General features: G+C 38.3%; 1 protein-coding gene across 1 annotated transcript in view; it reads left to right on the plus strand.

The window, feature by feature from the left end:
• The window catches only part of STXBP4 (syntaxin binding protein 4), a 64,842-nt gene that overhangs the window by 30,932 nt on the left and 15,267 nt on the right, over nt 1-18,643 (plus strand). Inside the window, exons 19-21 of the mRNA XM_063175863.1 lie at nt 850-966; nt 1,485-1,534; nt 2,663-2,793. Coding sequence (XP_063031933.1) covers nt 850-966; nt 1,485-1,534; nt 2,663-2,793 — 298 coding nt within the window. The remainder of the gene's footprint in view (nt 1-849; nt 967-1,484; nt 1,535-2,662; nt 2,794-18,643) is intronic.

Here is an 18,643-nt window from a genome sequence, read left to right on the forward strand (position 1 = left end):
AAAAAGGTGTTTGAATCAATAAATTCTTTGACATTCAGGGGGGATGATGATTCTGCAGCTTTGTACAAATTATTTGCTTCCAGTGAAGTTAGTAAGTGGGGTTTGGTGGTTATTTTGTAGGGGTTTTAGAGTAGGTTGTGGGCTTTCAGAATGATCACCTGCAGTGTGATGAAAAAGTTTATTTTTAACTACAGTGCTTTTTCTGTATTTTGGAGAGATCTTTCTAGATCTTGTGTCCAGCAGACAGCTGTGCTGAGCAGAACATGCCCAGGTCCACGTGAGGACTTTACTCATGGTCCTGTCACAGGAACAGTGCCAGGAGCTCTAATGAAACCCAGAGCCTCCAGAGCTGCACCTAACAGGGCTCACATCTTCTGCACTGAAGGAGGGAGGGATGCATAACACTGATCAATAGGTTATACAAGTGCATGCAGAGACATCCTAGGGGGTAATTTCCTCCAGGATGTGCCATAATTACTGTGTTGGCCGATGGATGTGTGGATGCAAGCTAGGGGACTGGGTTTGTTCTGGCTGTTTATGCACCCTCCTGAGCTACTGTCACCATTAGGTTGGTATTTTTGATCCGTTTATCAGTCAGTCCAAACTCTCTTAATTTTCAGCCCTATTCCTGTTGTTGTCTTCAAATTTTAATTTACCTTTCTATCATTTGCCAAAATCTGTTGCAGTTTGGAGCCGATTCGCCAGCTGCTCAGACATTCCAGTTCTATGTTTTACAGAAATGTAGAAAACAGCGTGTTAAACATTCCAAACACTCTGTTCACACTATGTCTCTGTGTGAACCATGGGAGGAAAATTATTAGAATAAAAGCCCTAAAATGCTTTTCCCAGGAGAGCATTCACGACTTGAGAAAGAGGGTTACAGTGCTTGACTGCCAGCTGCGGAAATCCGAGTCGGCCAGGAAGACCTTTGAGGTGGCCACTGAAAAATTGCTACAATTTGTAGAGGTAACTCTGCCTTTCATTTTTAACAATATCTTATTTGGAAAAGGGTTTTGTTGGTGTTTGTGAGGAAGGAGTGTAGTAAAATAGCTATAAACCAGTTTGCAGAGATCCTTTCATTCCTAGAAATATAGATGATGTGTAAGTGTGCACATCCATCTGGTAGTTTACATAATCTTTGGGTTTTGCTGTACTGGACAAATGAAATTGATCAGATAATTTTCTCCACCTAAACTCTCTCAATTTCTATGAAACTCCTCAGAAGAAAAAGGCAGAAAAGCTAATAGTTGATAATTCTTTAGCATGTAATGAAACAACAACAAAAAAAGGGATATGGTTTTATTTACTTCATTTAAAGGGGTTATAATATTTTGGTTTTTATTTTGCCCTTCAAGCTGGGAGAAACTAGACTATTTAATTGCAAATCAAGTCCCCCACCCCCAAATAGAAGATCAAACTATAAGGTATTAACTTTTTGACTGTGTTGATTTATAAACTGTTAACTTCTTGACTGTGACCAACAGGTTGTGCATGAAATACTTTCAGATAACTCTACTTCCTCAACAATTTTAAGGTAATGAAATGGCAATATTAATAGTGAAAAACTCCACTATTGTTTCCAAGTCTCAAAGAAATGCCTTGTAGCTAGTTTTTTCTATACTTTTGCTGTATAGTTCTGAGTGTCATTTTATTGAAGGAGAGGAAATGGTGTGAATTATAAATTAGGCTTTCAGGATACAGCTTCATTAAAAACCTCTGAATTAAATTAAAACAGTTAGTAATTACATAGCTATGATTGTCTGGATGTTTCCATGAAGTAATTATAATGTACTAATGATTAGTTAAAATGCAAGGAACCTTAACAGTGGGTTACAATTTTTTAATTTTTTTTTAGATTTTCCTAGGGGATTTTGCATCACAATGAATGCAGTAGCATATAAATAAATTGATAAAATGTATATCCATTTACATTTTGTTACTTTTCTTGTTTAAAAAGCTGCTGGGAATATTCAAGAAGATTTAAGCAGCCTTTGGTCCTTCAGAAAATTGGCATGATTGTGGCTATATATTGCAGATAGCATTTCATTAATATTTATGTAACAGTAAAATTGTTCCCTCTCTTTCCTGCAGTTTTTTTTCAATACAGCTCTCAAGAAAATTAAATGTATTTAAGTGAAGTGAACTGGAACTATATTTCAAAATACCTAGGTAGGCTCAGACCCACTAGGATATTGTAGATAATGGGTGAGATGCAGTTCCCATTGGCACTGCACACAACAACGATGTTGTCTGTTTTATAAAGTTCACAGAATTTATTTTAATGAATGGATTAATTATCAAATACTAAGCCAAGGTGACAAACTGACTCACTAACAGCAGAGAAGACAAGAGTTGGGTCCCATGAAGCAGTGTCCCTTCTTAAATGCTGGTATGAAAATTCCATTCAAGTTCCTTTCCTGACACCCTCTGAGTCCTTGATACTGCATTTTGAGTTCTCAATGTTATTTGAATTAAACTTTCCAAAAACCTTCATTGTTCAGCCAGGACTGCTGCTGGGGCTGACCCGCTGATTTGGGAGCATGAATCTTTTTTGTTCATACAGTGAGAACAAAAGCACTTCAGAAAAACAAGTTTACCTTGTTAAAAGGAGCCGTTTCCCCTGTCATATTACAAATAAACACTTATTTTTTTATTATCTTAGTGACAGGAGGACGTTGTCCACTAAAGCACTTCTGGCTCGGCTGGGAAGGGTCGGACCCACTGTCACAGCAGCTCTTGCAGCAGAAGCCAGGGACCTTGCCAAGTCTGTCCGTGCCATTCTGGAAGTGGATTGTGAGTGAGTGTGTCCATCTCTGTGTGCTTTGAAATCTGCTATCAGTTCATCAGCCAAGAAGATGGGTAATTTCATTTAAAATTGGACGTGAACTGGCTGAATAAATCATTCCTAGCATGGAAGGACAGAGCAGGTTCAGTGTCAGCTCAGGCAGCATCTTCATCAAACTATAATTAGAATATAAAGTTATTCCAGAGTAAATTTCTTCACAGGAAAACTTAGAGCACAAAATTAATGCCAAAGTGAGGAATGTGAAGATTACCAGAATCATGTAAAACTAGCAGAATTTCATTACTTTAATGCTCTGTTTTTCATACTGGAATATTTACAAAATGTTATTCTGCTGGATTTGCATGAACATGTATCAAAGTGTTTTAATGAAGATGTTGTTGCTGTAGGGAGTGAATGTAGGCAGCAGTTCCATTTGGAGATATCCATGTATGTCCTCAGGTCATGAACAGAAAGCTGTTCCCATTGGTGAAAATGATGGTAATTCATGAGAGTGACTGGAATAAACTGCATCAGTTGAAAGTCTAAGAAACAGGTTTGAATTATCATATAATTCCTGGTTCAGATCATTGAAATGATCATGTATTTTGATGGTATTTGCCTATAGTTGAGCAGGCATGTCAGTTCTAATCCAATTTTGATTTACAAAAATGGAACAGAAATGGTACGTCACAGGAGGTTTTGGAAAGGTGGTTAATTATGGTTGTCCATAATTCTTGTATCAAAGGACTGTTCAGGAATTAATTTAGAAAGAGACCAAAAAAATGGTTGTTGAGAAAATAAGATATGAAAAATAGTTTTTTGATGTTATTTATGAAGCATTAATTTATTACTCATTCCGTGGCAAAGAAAGCAAAATAAGAAGATAAAATTTGTTCAAAAGTGTCCAAAATATTAGAGTTAGAATTACTGGTGGAATGAAAAGAATAACAGTGACCACGAGAGGAGATAATTGGTTTTCCACCAATGATAATCATAGTTCTGTCACATTGAATTGCTCTTATTACACTACACAGAAAATTGTGCAAAGAAAACTTTTGGTTTTAAATGCAGCTGAATTCTACCATGTGGTTATGTCCAAACATCATGGGTAGAATACATGCTAGAAAGCTCTGGAGCCACAGCAGGGATCCATTTTATGAACCTGAGAATTAAAAATAGATCTGCAGAGAAGGATTTAAAGACTGAACGTCATCTTTCTGAGTTCATTCTGATTTGGAGAGCATTACAGATAGATTTGGGCTCTGACAGGCTTGGGTATGAGATTAAAGCTTTAAACCTCACTGGCTTTTTTCTCCCTCTCCCTCCAAAAAAAAGTAGTTAAGGCAAAGGAACTGTGTAATAGCATTCTGTCTGCAGTGTTCTCTGCCAGCTTCTCACTAAATGTTTTCCATGTGATCTGAAGTTTTCTTGCAGATGAACTGTCATAGAAAGTGGGCTCTTGTGTATGTGGTATTTCATAAATATCATCCATCAAAGAGAAAAGTGTAATAGAGACTACAGTGCAGACTGAAGGGTTTCCTTCTCCCAGGAAGGTGTCCACAGCATAATAATTGGTTATTGAATTGTTAGAGAGAGAACTGGAGTTAATATTTTTCAGGTTGCTCAGTGGATCAGAATGTCTGGCTGGGAAACCTCTGTGATACATTTTACCTTCTAAATAGAACTTCTCTTTCATTATTTGCTTCATTCTTGCAAATACGAACTAAAGGAGCCCCAGCCAAAATTCCTCTTTGATTCATTTACAATACATGTGAAACAAAGTCTGGGTGCCAAGAAAATGTTGCAGAGTGTTTTTCCAACAGAAAACTGCTTCCTTTGTAAAAAAAATCTTCCTTGACAACCAGGTCAAAATGACATATTTATAAGTTATCTGCACAAACTATCCCCTTCCTCTGTAATAGCTGACATTTTGCCTGAGGGAAGAGACTTGAAGAATTTCAGTGTATTCCTGAAAACCTTCAAGAACGCGTTGCCTTGTGATAGTGCTGCAGATCAGCTCTCAGCTCTGCGGGCTGAGTGACAGCTCTGTGAAGGCACTTGGGCGATTCTTCAGGCGAAGACTCTGGAAAAAGAACAACAGCTCCTTTTCCAGGGCTTACTGCTTCAGGATCCTCCAGACCCCAGATGCAAATAATGAAGTAATAAACAGAATAATCAGGCTCATCCCTTGAAAGAGCCATTCTTCATCTTCTTTAAGGACTGTAAGCTCTTTTTAGAAACCAAGCCTTGAGAGGCTGCTCTGCTTTACAGAATGTGAGCATCTCCTGAACACTTGAAATGACTTCCATCATGCAGAGGATAATAATGCCTCAGTGAAGAACTGCAGCATTTGAAAGTAGTTGCTGCCTGCACTTAGTAGACCATATGGTGCAAATCATGCTACAAAGAATAGTGATAGCATTTTCTTCTTTTCTATTACAAATTTAGAAAAGGAATACACTGGGTACTGGTAATGACCAAAATCTGATTAACCCTGGAACATACTTATCTCCTCATCAAAGAGCAGGCAATCAGCATTTTGAAATGGGCACTCGTATAACACAGCTTTCAAGTATTTTGGCTGCTGATTTCCTCCCTCTGCCTCTGACACTTCTGTCCAAAAATACAATCTTGCTGTAATTGACACAATTCCAACCATCCACATCCAGGAAGTGCTCTGAAGCCAGGGTCTCCACTCAGTGGGAACTCAAGCACTGAATTTTGAGCTTTTTTATCCCATCACGTTCCCATAATTTGCTCTCAGCCTGGGATTTGACATGAGGCAATCATGCTGAAGTTCACTCAAATAATATCCAAATTAATACAGATTCCAAAACTCCTACTTAATTTACTCATATTGATCTTGCCAGTCACTATGCATTTGATTTTGAAGATCCTACAGGCAGAAGTTTAGTTGCCTGGATCTTATATTCATTTCCCTGAATGCTGACTAGATAAAAGAATAGAAACTGCTGCTGCTCAGCATCCATTAGTGCCTGTTCTCTTGATGGTTAAAATTGCTTTTGATTTTTGGGCAATGCCTTAGATCTTTGGCATTAAAAGCTGAAATATTGGATCTATCCATTTCTTCAGTTTAGGGATTTTTCAGCTATAATGTGTTTAAATGCCAAAACCATTCCATAGTCAGGAAAGTGTCAGTTCTCCCTTCCTGTTCTTTTGACAGTGTGGGTGGAACTAAGCTACAGAGTAACAAGGCTTCACAAATAACTAAGCTGGAGCAAGGCTTCACAAATAACAATTTTGCTATTTTGAAAAGGGCCAGTATTATTAAGTATTCATATACACACAGGCCTGGTGTGTTTGTCTATCACAACAGAATAAATGCTATTTATTTATACATTTATTATACATTATTTATTCATACATTTTTGCTATTCTGTTCTTGAATCTTGTATTTTATGAGCACAGCAGTGCTGTAACTTTGTGCAGGTAATTGGCTGTAGTTGATCAGCCAGAACATCAGCTGTTCCCCCTCCCCTTTTTACCTTCTGCCTGTACATCAAAATCCAGCTGTTACTGTGGCATGTCCTGTTAACTTCTGTTAGTTTGGCTCCTGATATTAAAGATGCTGTATCTTCTTGTATTTTTAGTATTAGGCAAAATTATTTCCTGCAAGGTCCAGCTTGAGGGAGGAGTGTGCATTGAGGGAATTCCTCTGACATTCTTTCTGCTGATGAGCTACAACTGTACCTGTCCTTCCCCACTGGAAGCAGCATAATGACAACTAAAGAGATAACTCTGTGTGTTCATTGTTCTGGCAAGGCCATAAATATTTCAGTGAATTACTGAAATCAGAAATAGAAGAGCCCTGATAAATTATACAGAGTATATCCTGAACGCAGCTGTACAGCTCCCTTTTTAGTAGTTTTTGCTAGCAAAAAAATTAATATCACTGCTGTGTGCTTTAAAGGTAAAAAGCTTATATTTGTCAGCTAAACATTAGCTGAGACAGTACTTCCACTAGAAAATATTGATTTGGTGACATTAATATGTATTATTTCTTTGAAACTTTTAACAACAACAGAAGAAATGAGTTTTCCCAAAAGGAAATTTATCAACTGTTTTATTCAAAGGAAAATTTCATGGTTTTTCTAGTCCCTGAAGGTTGATTTTTTTTTTTCCTCTTAACAAAAATACTTGACGGTAAGATAGTTTCATTTTTGTCAAAAGTAATATGATTAGGTTATTCAATTAACTTTTTGCTGTTGAATCTTATTTGAGTTGACATTAAAAAGAAAGTATAGAAATCTCAGCATTACATTATTTTAATTTTTACAATAAACATCAGTTATATCCAAGCTGAGAAGTAGATCTGTTTCACATTATATTTCAGACCTTGTTAAATTTTTGCCTTCCTTTGAAAATCAGAATGTTTCATTAAAAATTTGATACCTTTTTTGCAACTCTGTAGATTCATTGCAAATCTGATCACAGGAAGAAACCCAAAGGTTTCTTTAATTTTTATGCAAGTACAACTTATGTACTTGCATAAAAATTAAAATTCAAAGTTGCATAACAAGGAAAATGGCTTCTGTAATCTTCAGGAAAAAAAATCCAATCATATTTAATATCATTTTACAAGGATGCAGTCAAGAATGCAAAAGCTTTTTTCCACATAACTATTTACTTGCAGCAAGACTTTTAATTTTCTGGAAATCATTTAAATGTCCAATTTTGCCTGCTTGGTAAAAAAAAAAAAAAAAAGAAGAGTTGTAATTCTGACAGTGTTCATAGAACTGTAATTTCAAAAAGAAAATCTGTCCAAGAATTTGAATATGTTTCATTGCAACAGAAAATAAATGTTGCAACTAAGAAATGTAATACTGAACAGTATTGAAAATAAATGAAATTGAGTGTGTATAAAAATTAATTTGAAATGGGAGCACTAAACCTCTGAGACAAGTCCATTCTCTCTCCAGTCAGTAAGTCTGATACAAACTGCTTTACTGATGTCATTCCTACACCTTGATTAAAATTATTGCCCCAATTTTAAAAAGGAATTTGAGTCATGAAGCAGCTGAGTTGTTCGTTCATAGGTAAGAACAACAAAAACTCAAGGATTTAACAAAAGTGTTCTGAATTTAATACTTACATTTTTTTCTGATTAAGTGTCTTATTGATAGGAAATCCTGAAAGGAGCTTTTTTTTTTTCCTTCCTGGACAGTATCCTACAATTACTAGAATTTAGTGTTACACTAGAGATGGTGTTCTCCAGCAGCCTTTGGTAACTGTCAGGTTTATCAGTGACTTGTAAAAATTCTTTGCTTCTGGTTTATCATTACTGCGTGTGATGTTTATGCAGTGACTTTTCATTGAACAGAAATGCCTGGGCTGTGAAACATTGTCAGGGAGCACCTTTGCACTGTCTGCCCTGGAAATCTTCATCAGGGAAGGAATGACTGATGAGGAAGCACAGACAGCCACGGGCTCCCTTTCAGGTTTCTGACAACATTTTACTGAGTTGGGTTTCTTGCCTTCTTTATCATAATTGCTGCAGCTCAGTACAGTAGGTCTGATGCAAAGTTTCAGTGCTGTGTGCTGGATCCACATTAATTTTGTAATGCATGGTTATCCACATATTTTTTAGGTGTTTTAGACTTAGAGCTGTGGTTTTCAGGCTGCACTGGGTCATCAACCACTGAGCTGCAAAAGTCTCATGACTGATTTACAGCTTGTCTGCAGAACCTGGACTCTTTTACATTCTTTTCAATTGCAAGATTTGTTATGATAATCTGGGATAAGTTTTGTTGTTGGGTGGTGATCTCTGACTCAAAAAAAAAAAAAAATAAAAAAAGAGGCTTCCAAGCTGTAAGCATCATCATTGATGAAATACTAATATTTAAGTGCTTCTCTGTACTTAGAAGCAGTGCCTATAATGTTATGGAAATAAGTTATGCCAGTGCAGCCGAATCAAGGCTAATAAAAATATAACAGAAAAAAAATTCAGAATAACCAAAAAAAAAGAAAAAAGAAAACAAGACCAAAAAAACCCCTTTTGCTGTTTTACCTTTCACTGTGGTTTTGTTGTTTTGTTTGGTTTTAGTGTTAATTTTGGGGTGTGAATACAAGTGCTGTCTGATGAGCCTTGAAAACATTCTCTAAACCCTGTTTCTCTGGCCAGGATTGCCTTGGGTTTACAAGAAATACTTTAAAGGAGACAAGAGAGGAGTTTTTTGGTGCATAATATAATAAAAATGTATCACCTCCATGAACACAAGACATAAAAACGCCTTGCAAATGGGAAGCAGAACAAATGTCTGCATATAATGTAAATCACACAAAAGTGTAGAAAAGTAGCACTCAGTAGTTTGCCAACAAGGCATCAGAAAAGATTTAGCTGAGAAGGACCTGCAGCAATCAGACCGTGCATCCGTGTGCCTCCAGCAACGCAAATTATTATTAGCTCAGACAAACAGGTATTTGTCTAACATATCCCACTGCTTCTGTGGGCCAGCTATTGCTATCCTTAATTATCTTTGCCACCAGATACCTTTTCCTTTGGCTTAAATCCTCCTCACTGTGGTTAAAGCTGTTACTGCTTGTCTTGACCCCACTATTTCCTCTTAGTGGGAGCATTTAAAATATTTGAAGGTCATGTAGCATCTCCACCCTGTTTGCTGTTCCCCCAAATGAGTGACACCAGTTTGGTGAATTTTTCTCTACACCACATCTCTCCTGGCCACTTCCTTACCTTTGCACTTCTCTGACTTGTCTCCAATTCATCAAAGTTATATTGAGTTCTGTACTTGAGAGCTTCCTGCAGGAGACAAAAATGGAATAACCTTGTTTGCCTTAATATGAACTCGCACCATGTCCCAAATGGGGCTTCCTTTCCCCTGTAGCTCCACGTTTCTGGCTCCTGTGAAGTTTGGACTTTCTTCTGCTCCCAGAACCAAAGGTATTTGGGTGTGCCCACTTCCCTCTGGGCAGCTGATTATCCACATCTTGAATACAACACTTTGTTGTTGTCTTTATCCAGCTGCACCCTCTTTACTTCAGACATTTGATCCAGTTAGTCAAGCCCTTACAAAATTCTAATCTTGTTTTTCAATGGCATTTCAAAGAAAGGTCCTTTTACCAATGGGTTTTAAATCCTGAATTATCCCCCAAACTCCCCTTCCTTGGGCTAAACCCACGTTTTGTTGAGTGTGAGTGAGGAATGACATTCTTTTCACCTAACTGGCCTTACTTGGGGGTGTTGTTACAGGGCCCAGGAACTAGACCCTGCTTATTCAATTTGGTGTCCAAGTATCAGAACATTACAGTGATTATGGACAAGCAGAGAAGCCAGATAAAAGCTGACACTAATAAGGACAGGATAATTTTAGACTCTGATCAAATCAGAAAATACATTTAAATATCAGTTGTGAACAAGTTACATGCTGATTTATTGGTGATTGAATATGCATGTTAATCCCCATGTTTCACAGCAAGGAAAAACACAATTTAGTGTCTAAAGCTTGTATTTCAAGACAGTTCTTTAATGTGACCTAGATTTCAGAACTCTGTTGTTGCTGCTAGAAAAGCAAATTATTCTCTCTCCATTCACTTACCTTTAATGAGAAAAGATGAGTCAGCTTTTGAATAGGCACTGCCTGTCCTGACTTTCAAATCAAAACATTTTAATAATGAAAAACAAGTGATATAATAATATCTTAAAATACAGATGACCTAACAAGATTAGTGCAGTCTCATTAGGATAATTTCCAGCATTTTTAATCTCTGAAAAAAAAAAAAACTTCATTAAAAATCTACAGACTTGTTTCATTCAGACTGTGACCCCTCTATGAAAAAATTAGTTGACTTTGTGCCTCTTCCCATACAAGTTGTATTTGCTTTTGGTAACTATGGAGACTGAAGTCAAAACTCTCCAGATTCAACAATTTTACTGGATGGTAAATACTTCCTAAACTGTCTCTCTATTAATTTCTGTTGACATAATGCTTAGAATTTTGATATATTAATCCTTCGTTATAGCATGGTGTTTTGACATAAGGGAGGAAACAAACTCCGAAATTCTGTGGCACGGAAATGCAAATTGTTCCCAAGTTGGAGAAAACACCCAGGGGAGGCAGGAGTTGGTCTCTGCCCCAGATCAGTGTCTGCAAGCCAGAGAATACCCTGGTGAGACAGGAGTTTGTCCTTGAGGGGTCAGTCCCAGATCCAAGTCTGGCATCCCCCGTTTGCAGTGGCAGGGAGAGCTCAGACTGAGCTGGCTGTGGGCAGGGTGGGTACCCCAGTGTCCCCCTGTGGGTCTGGGTGTCACTGAGCACCTGTGCCACCATTTGAGGTGACCAGAACCAAAGTGACCATTGCAGCGGAGCTGACCCAAAGCACTGTGTGTGCTTTTGGCAGGCAGAGCTGAGTTCATTTTCTTTGAGCATCCTGAGAGATCTGGATTCATGCTGACAAGGGGAAGGGGGATGAGCAGCATTCCCTTTGTTGGGAATCAGTGTGTGCTGGAGCTGTCAGGGCTCATCTTGTCTCAGAGGGCTCGTAGGCTTTGCTGTCAGCTCCTGCAGTTGTCACATTTTTTCACTTCTCCTCAGTAGGTAGGAGTGAGAAGCTGAGGGCCAGCAGAGTTCCTCAGACATACACGGCACAAAAGTGTGTTCGTTTAAATGGAAAGAAGTACAAGGAAAGTTGATTGCCAAGAATGAGAGAGGAAGCTTTTTTAAAAGTGTGTTTTAAGGAGAATTTGCTAGAGGAAAACGTAATTACTTGGTGCTTGTAAAGGAGACCTAAAAGAGGTACAAAATGCATGTATGGCTCACATTAGATGTGTTACCTCGTGGCGTGAGGCATATGGATCATTAACTGCGAGTTAAGGAGGGAGATTTTTGCCTTGCATTAGTGATTGCTGTGGGTATTGTGTTTGGTAACAGAAATTTTCTTTTCACTGTAAATTTTACCTTTACACTTCAGGTAAAGTTCAGTATGCTAAATGGAGGCACTTTGTGGTTTTTTTCCCCCCTTCGGATTTATAAGAAGAAAGGAGATCCATCTTAGATTTTAAGAACTTTTAACATTATTTCTAAATTGTTTAAAATTATTTCTAAAAACCCTTCTCTTACCCATGTGTAGCTAAAGGCTTTTTTATATCAGGCTAAAAGGATGTCTTGAGTTGATGTATTCTTACAATTCTTGCTTCAAAAGGAAAAAATATTACTGTGGTCAGTCCTTGCTGTGAGATGAGCTGAGCAGAGAGTGGTTCTGTCTCTCTGTTGTAGGTGGTTTATGCCAACCCCTTCTGCAGTTTAATTTCATCATCAGTGCAAAAAAAGTGAGATATTACTTAGCAAGAAAGGCATATCATGTAATACTATTGCTTTTTAAATCTCAGACAATTTCTGCTCCATTCCAATTTTAGGCAGTCATTTTAATTTGTTACCAATGAATGCTTTCTAATTAAACTTGCATTTAACGATCACATGCGTCAGTGAGCAGTGGCAGCTGACAGTGATGGAAGGGGGTGGAAAGCACAATGGATGCTGACAAGAGAACTTGATCCAGTGAGGGAAGGAGATGGGTGAATTCCAGAACAGAGGAATCAAGGGAGCACGAAAAGAAGGAAACTGGGGAAAAGAAATGATTTCTTGGGACATACAGTGAAGGATTCCAGGCTATTCCTAATTACCTGGTTCTGGTGGTGAATGCCCTGTGTGCAGAGCCTTAAATTCCTGCAATAAGAATGGGTTATTCCAGGTTCTTTTTAATAATCTGAAAGTGGCTTGTACCAATTCAGAACAAGAATGTTCCCCAGAGAGTAGTGCCATGAATTTAACTTCTTTTAGCCTATATGGCATTGGTGTGAAATTCCCCAGTGCAGGACTGTTTCCCTAATTTAAGAATTAATTATGTGCTCCCTGTGTTCTCTTCAGCAGTTCAAGATTCATAGGTATAAACAAAATTAATTTCAATTTAATTTATGCAAATATTCCTCAGAAATTACTTTGTAGCTTGCAGTGTGCTCAGTCAGAATGGAAGCAATAATACATTCTTGACTCACCCCAAGTGGACAGCATCATGTTAACAGTCAATAGTGGGAAACTGCAAAGAAAAGCTTGCAATTAATTCATAGAAAGGAATATTAAAAAAAAAACAAACTGGAAGGGGCTGAGAAAAATGTAATGAGGAACATGTGTTTACCATTTTTCAAGCTTAGCAGGGAGCAGTACCAGCCCTGTGATCCTCGGGTACTGCATTTCTCTCACTGTGTCACTAATTGAGACTTGGCTGTAGAAGCCTTTAACACTAAAATAAAACAAAACATCTTTAACTTGGCAAACAAAACAGATGGGAGCCACTGGAGGATATGGAACAGATTTCTTTTTCTTTGCAGCCTTTTCTGTGAAATAGGTGGATTTCTGCATTCTTCAGTTTTCTGATTATTCTGTATGGTCTCCACCTTATCAACAGATTCTTGACCACAGTAAGCCACATAATTTGGAGTGGTTGATCACTGCATCCTTTTGTATTTTCACTGGATAGTCAGTAGCATTTTAGAAAGAAGCAGTGTAGGTGAAAATTACGAAAATCAGCATCAAATAATCAGTATGTTAAATGCATTTTTAAAAGCAAATACTAAGAGCCAGCGGATTATACAAAATCCAGTGTTTGTTTGGTCAGAAGAAGCTGGTCTGAAATCCCTCCCAGCTTCCACTATCCCTCACTTTTGAAGGTTTATGCTCTCCTGAGCGAATGCATTAACAAATGTATTGCACCCATGACTGAAATGTTACAATACTGAGGGACAAGCAGCTTCATGGTATCTTGGCCTCCTCAAAATCCTTTTTTGAACATCTGACCATCAAATGTGTGATGTGGAAAGACTTTGGAAGCCAGTTGATTAGAAGCATATTGAAATAAGCTTGGTTTTTTTGATCCAAGTTGCTAAAGAATTACTTTTTTTCCAAGAGGTAATTATTTTGTATAATTTTGACTACTACTAACCTCCTGCACAGATTAAAATGAGCATTGCTTCCTCTGTTTGCTTCTTATCTTGTTAAGCACCTATGAGTTTTGTGAAGTTTTGAAAGTAGATAATTAGTTTCTCTGAAAAATATGTACTTTGGGGTTTTTTTTTCTGTTGTATTTCCAACATTCAGCTTCTGAAAAGGTACAATTTTAAAGATAATTCTTTATCCTTCTTAAAGACACAGCACGAACCTCATTGCTCAGGTGACTGTAGCACTCGCTCATTTCTACAGAACTTCAAATTGTGCAGAGTTTGTTGTGACTTTGGATTTCCTTGTTAGGTAGGAGAGGAAAATGTCTGTAGTAATGTCTGACCACATGTGCTGTTGGAGGTCATTCTTATTTCCCTAAATTTTAGTCGGTTGACTGGTCATTGTTCGTAAATTGCAATTGCTCTTGTGTTCAAACTGTTTCTAATTAACTGTACCAAGCTTTTCACAGACAAGTATTAGAATAGAAGAAAGACATTTATAACAGTTTGTCATTTCAGAATTACCAAAAAGATCTAAAAGTTGTTCATATAATCCTTCAGCATGAAACACAAGCTATTTAATAACCCCTCCTAAATTTTAAATTGTAATTGTTTTAATCCAAGATTAATGAGTTTGCCAACATAGATGGGTCAATATGTTATGATTAATAAGTAGTGGAAAAACACAAGCTCATCTTTCACCGTGCCCTGAATGTCCAAAGTAAGACAAAAACTGTTCCTGAAGCCTGGTTTCTAGGAACAGACTGAGGGGACACAAGCCAATCTGCCAACCATAGTCCAAATCAGCAGAAGTTTCAGTTGCTACTATTTCCCAGATGTCTCTACTAGAAGACTACTGAGTCATCTTTGTTTTATTAAGTGACCAAAAACAAAAGAAAAAAATAATTTTTTTTTAAATGGAATTTGATATGTGAAAAAAAGGAATGGCATGTCCCCTCAGCAGAGTATTATTCATGAAAGGAAACATATTTGGTTTTGGGAAGAGCACTTGAAAGATCTAAAGTGACAAGCAAATGCCAGGAAGTGCATATTCACTGCTGAAAGCTGTTTTCCTGAACCTGACTGTTCATTATTTAATTCACAAAAAAGCAGGAATATTACTGATTAAAAACAGCTTATATTATTGATAGCCTCAAAAAATACAAGTCCATTTTGTGCCTGCACCCTTCTGAACACTCTGGATGAACAAGGGTGGATATTTCTCTGCTGATTTTTGCTTTAGATGTGTCAAATTCCATAAGTCACCGAGAGGAGTTCCTCTGCTGGTCTCACACCATGATACCTCTCTGGGATATTCCCATATTCCAGTAGCACTCAGCCGACTAAAACCAGGCAAGTTAGAGCCAGCAAATCAGACCTTCAGCTTTCCATCCTCTTTGCATTGCTTAAATAGCTCAGAAGAGAAGAGCCAAAGGCACTGGGGATCTTAATTAACACCTTTTCCTTTATTATTGAACCCACTGGAGGAAGGTTTAAATGTTGATAAGAGCTGAAATTGATGGCTATTGAAAAGAGATCAGAATTCGGAACCACATTTATCAAGTGACAGAGAAAACTGGTTTTAATGTCCTTTAGCAAATCTTCTGTATCAGAAACCCTTTTAGCAGGTAATTCGTGTTTCTTAAAAAAAACATCGTTTTTGAGACTTGATACTAAATACAAATAAATTATCAGGAGATAAATAAAGGGTATGAGCTGGCCCATAATCTAGTATGTAAAAAAGACATGTACAACTGAAAAAGTCATAAAAGGATATGTAACAAAGACATCCTTGTTTCTGTTCTTTATCAAAGAATGGTTCATTGTGATACAGAATACGTGTACAGTGTGGCTTTAGCATTGCAGGTAGGTACTACATCCCTTAAACTTTAATATTGAACTTAATATTCCAGATGCTGACTGTTTACCCATAATAGGAAGGGAATCACAGCCAGAGACCCCTTTAACGGTGGATAGCAGAGGTGTGAACAATGCTGGAAATCAGTTTGTGTCTCACAGTAAGAGCACTCAGGGTGAGATTGGCACCCCTGGGAGGCAGCTGTCCCTGAGCACTCCTTCCAGCTCCATCAGTGCTGTTTGGTGTCTGCTGGGATGGGAGGAGGGTTTGAAACTCTGGCCCCAAGGTCAAAAGAAAGCACTTAAAGACATGCTTATCTAGAAGCATCTAAATAGGGCAAATCTAGAGAGAATCCTAGCGCACAGTGCATTCATTTTAGAGATTCTTACTATAGGCTCTAAATATCTAATTTCCTTTGAGTAATTTTGTCAAAAATTAAGCAAAATAGAGCATTTATGGACTGCAGAATTTTGATGTCAGGATTGCAGTGGTTGAGTCAACTGAATGTTCTGCTGTTCTATCTGCTTTAGTACTTTCATCTGCTGATCTCCACATATCTTTTGCTTTAATAATTTTTAACTAGATTATTTGATGGTGGGGGGGGAAAATCACCCAACCACATTATTGCAGTTTCTAGGTTTGATAACTTCCCAGGAAAATGAGGCTTTTCCCCCAATACCTGTATTTCCCCCTTTTTCCTTTAGAGACATGAGGGGTCATGCCATGTGTGGTGTTATTGAGGGAGAGCACACACATTCTCTCTTGGGAGCTGCAGGCAAAGTCTTCCATGTCTGTCACTTCCTACAGGTTTGTAATTGGGGCTGATGCTCATCTCTGTTTTTTCTGGGCCCCACAGTGTCAGTGCTGGTGCAGGTTTTGTCCTGTTAGGCCAAGGAGGTGATGGAGATGGATGAGCTCCACACTTGTCAGGGATCAGGAAGGTTCTGTTTGCCCGAGGGCTTCATTTCCCCTCAGCTTTATCCAGCTGCAGAGCAGTGGTTATCCACTCTGTGGTCATCCCAGCTGGCAGCTCAGGGAAGGAGGAGCAGTCCCCAGGGACCCCGGGGTCTGTGCTGGGGACTGCTGGGGCACAAACAGCAGCAGCTGGTTCTTTGGTTGTGTTCGTCACAGAGAATTACAGACATTTCTTTGGCATTAACCCGAATTAAATGCACATACTCTGAACAAAGTGCTGGTAGGTTATTGTGTGTTTTGGCTAAAGCGCTCTCTCTCAGGAGACTGCTCTTCCTTTTGCATGCACAATTGCTTTTGCAGTTTTACCTTTTCTTTACCTTGCAGAGGGTAAATAGTCACAAGTATTTGAATAGCAAGAAGCCCTCTGTTTTCTGCTGAAATGAACTAGTTTTTAAATACTGTAAATCTGCGATTTCTTAAGATGATCTATGCAGACAACTGAAGCCAAATATATTATTTATGAAGATTCATCAAGGAGACTGTAGCAGTTCACACTAGAGATTATAAATATGCGGGAAATCTGAGATTGCTGGAGTTTATGTAGGCTAAATCCTGTATATTTCAGACTGTTTTTCTGACTTTTTCTGCTCCTTTACCTCCCATTTACTCCAGGTGAGAGCTTAGCAGCCTTTCAAAGCAAGTCCTGGGACAAACAACAAATTTGACCCTGGAGGGTGTGAAAAAATAAAGCAGGAGGAAGTAGAACAACTTATGAATGATTCATGGAGACAGTGAGCTTGGAGGAAGTGGAGATGATGTCTGGGGAAATTCGATGCAAAACATGAGAGCTTCCTAGCTACCAGGGGAAATACAAGAAGTAGAAGTACAAATCTGAAAGGGAAGGAAAGTAATAAAGAGAACAGCACTAAAAACCTAGTGGAGAGCAAGTAAAAAATTCGGAAAATAAAAGCATTAAAAAACCTATAGATGTAGGTGGAGTGTGGAAGCATACAAAGAATGGATAGGATACACAATCTAATGCATACAAAATCAAAAAGGCAAATAAAGATTGGAGATATTTCTAGGTGACAAATGTATTCAGTGAATTTGAAAAGCAAAGTGTTCAGTGTGTAAGGGAAGAGTACAGAACATTTATTGCTACCTATGTACAGTTCTTCAGTTAGAAGAGGAAAAATGGTCATAATTTTAATCAAATCACCAGTGGAAAAAGGTGCAATTATCACTGATAAATGAAACAGGTGATGTAGGGGATCTGTGTGAGCACAGAGCAGATCCTGGGCTTTCACTCATAATTGAGCAAATCTCTTGTCATTTATTTGGACATGCATGCTTCATGCAGGAAAAAGGAAAGGCCAGGGCAGATGGAAGCAATTGAGGGATGAATCCCATAGCCATTTAAATAATCAGAAAATACCCATGCTGGATAAAGGTCCCATCTTTCATGGGAGAGGAAGGAAGAACCAGTGAGCATGTCTGGCATATTTATAGTTTAAAATCCTTTTCTTCCTCCCTTCATAATGGAGTCAGAGCCCGAGAGCTGCTACACAGCAGCTGCTTTGTGTTTAAAGGGAAGTGGCTGTGGATTGTTCTCTGTGAAAGGCAGTGGGTAGTGTGTTCTGAGGAACAGATTGTATAGATCTGCTCTCAACTGAAAATGGGAAAAAGCTTGATATAAGTGACTAATGGGGGTAAAACTGATAGGAAAAAAAAAATAATCCAATGGGTTTTTTCTTTTCCAAGCTGTACTGGCTGATCACAGTGCTGTTCTAGTTCCCAGTTGTCAAGTTCCCTTCCCGAGTTCTGGAGTTCTGGTTCCTTGTTGCTCCTCACTGGGTGCCTACAGGTGTAATTCCTTCCCAGGAGGTTTGCAGCAGCCCCAGTGTGCCCAATCCTCATTCAGTGGCTGTAATGAGCTCTGTTCATACTGGAGAACTCAAGTTAGCCCTCTCCAGACTTTTAAGAAGAACCACACTAGGGAGAAAGGTGTGACAACAGAAGAAAGTCAGCCTTTTAAAAAAAATTTAAAAAAATAAACATGTGCACTTAGGGCAGTCCTTGGGAGGAGGCAGCATTCAAAGCTCAGATGGTGCGTGCA

The sequence above is a fragment of the Melospiza melodia genome, chromosome 24 (assembly GCF_035770615.1).
Source record: "Melospiza melodia melodia isolate bMelMel2 chromosome 24, bMelMel2.pri, whole genome shotgun sequence".
In the NCBI taxonomy this organism is placed as follows: domain Eukaryota; kingdom Metazoa; phylum Chordata; class Aves; order Passeriformes; family Passerellidae; genus Melospiza; species Melospiza melodia.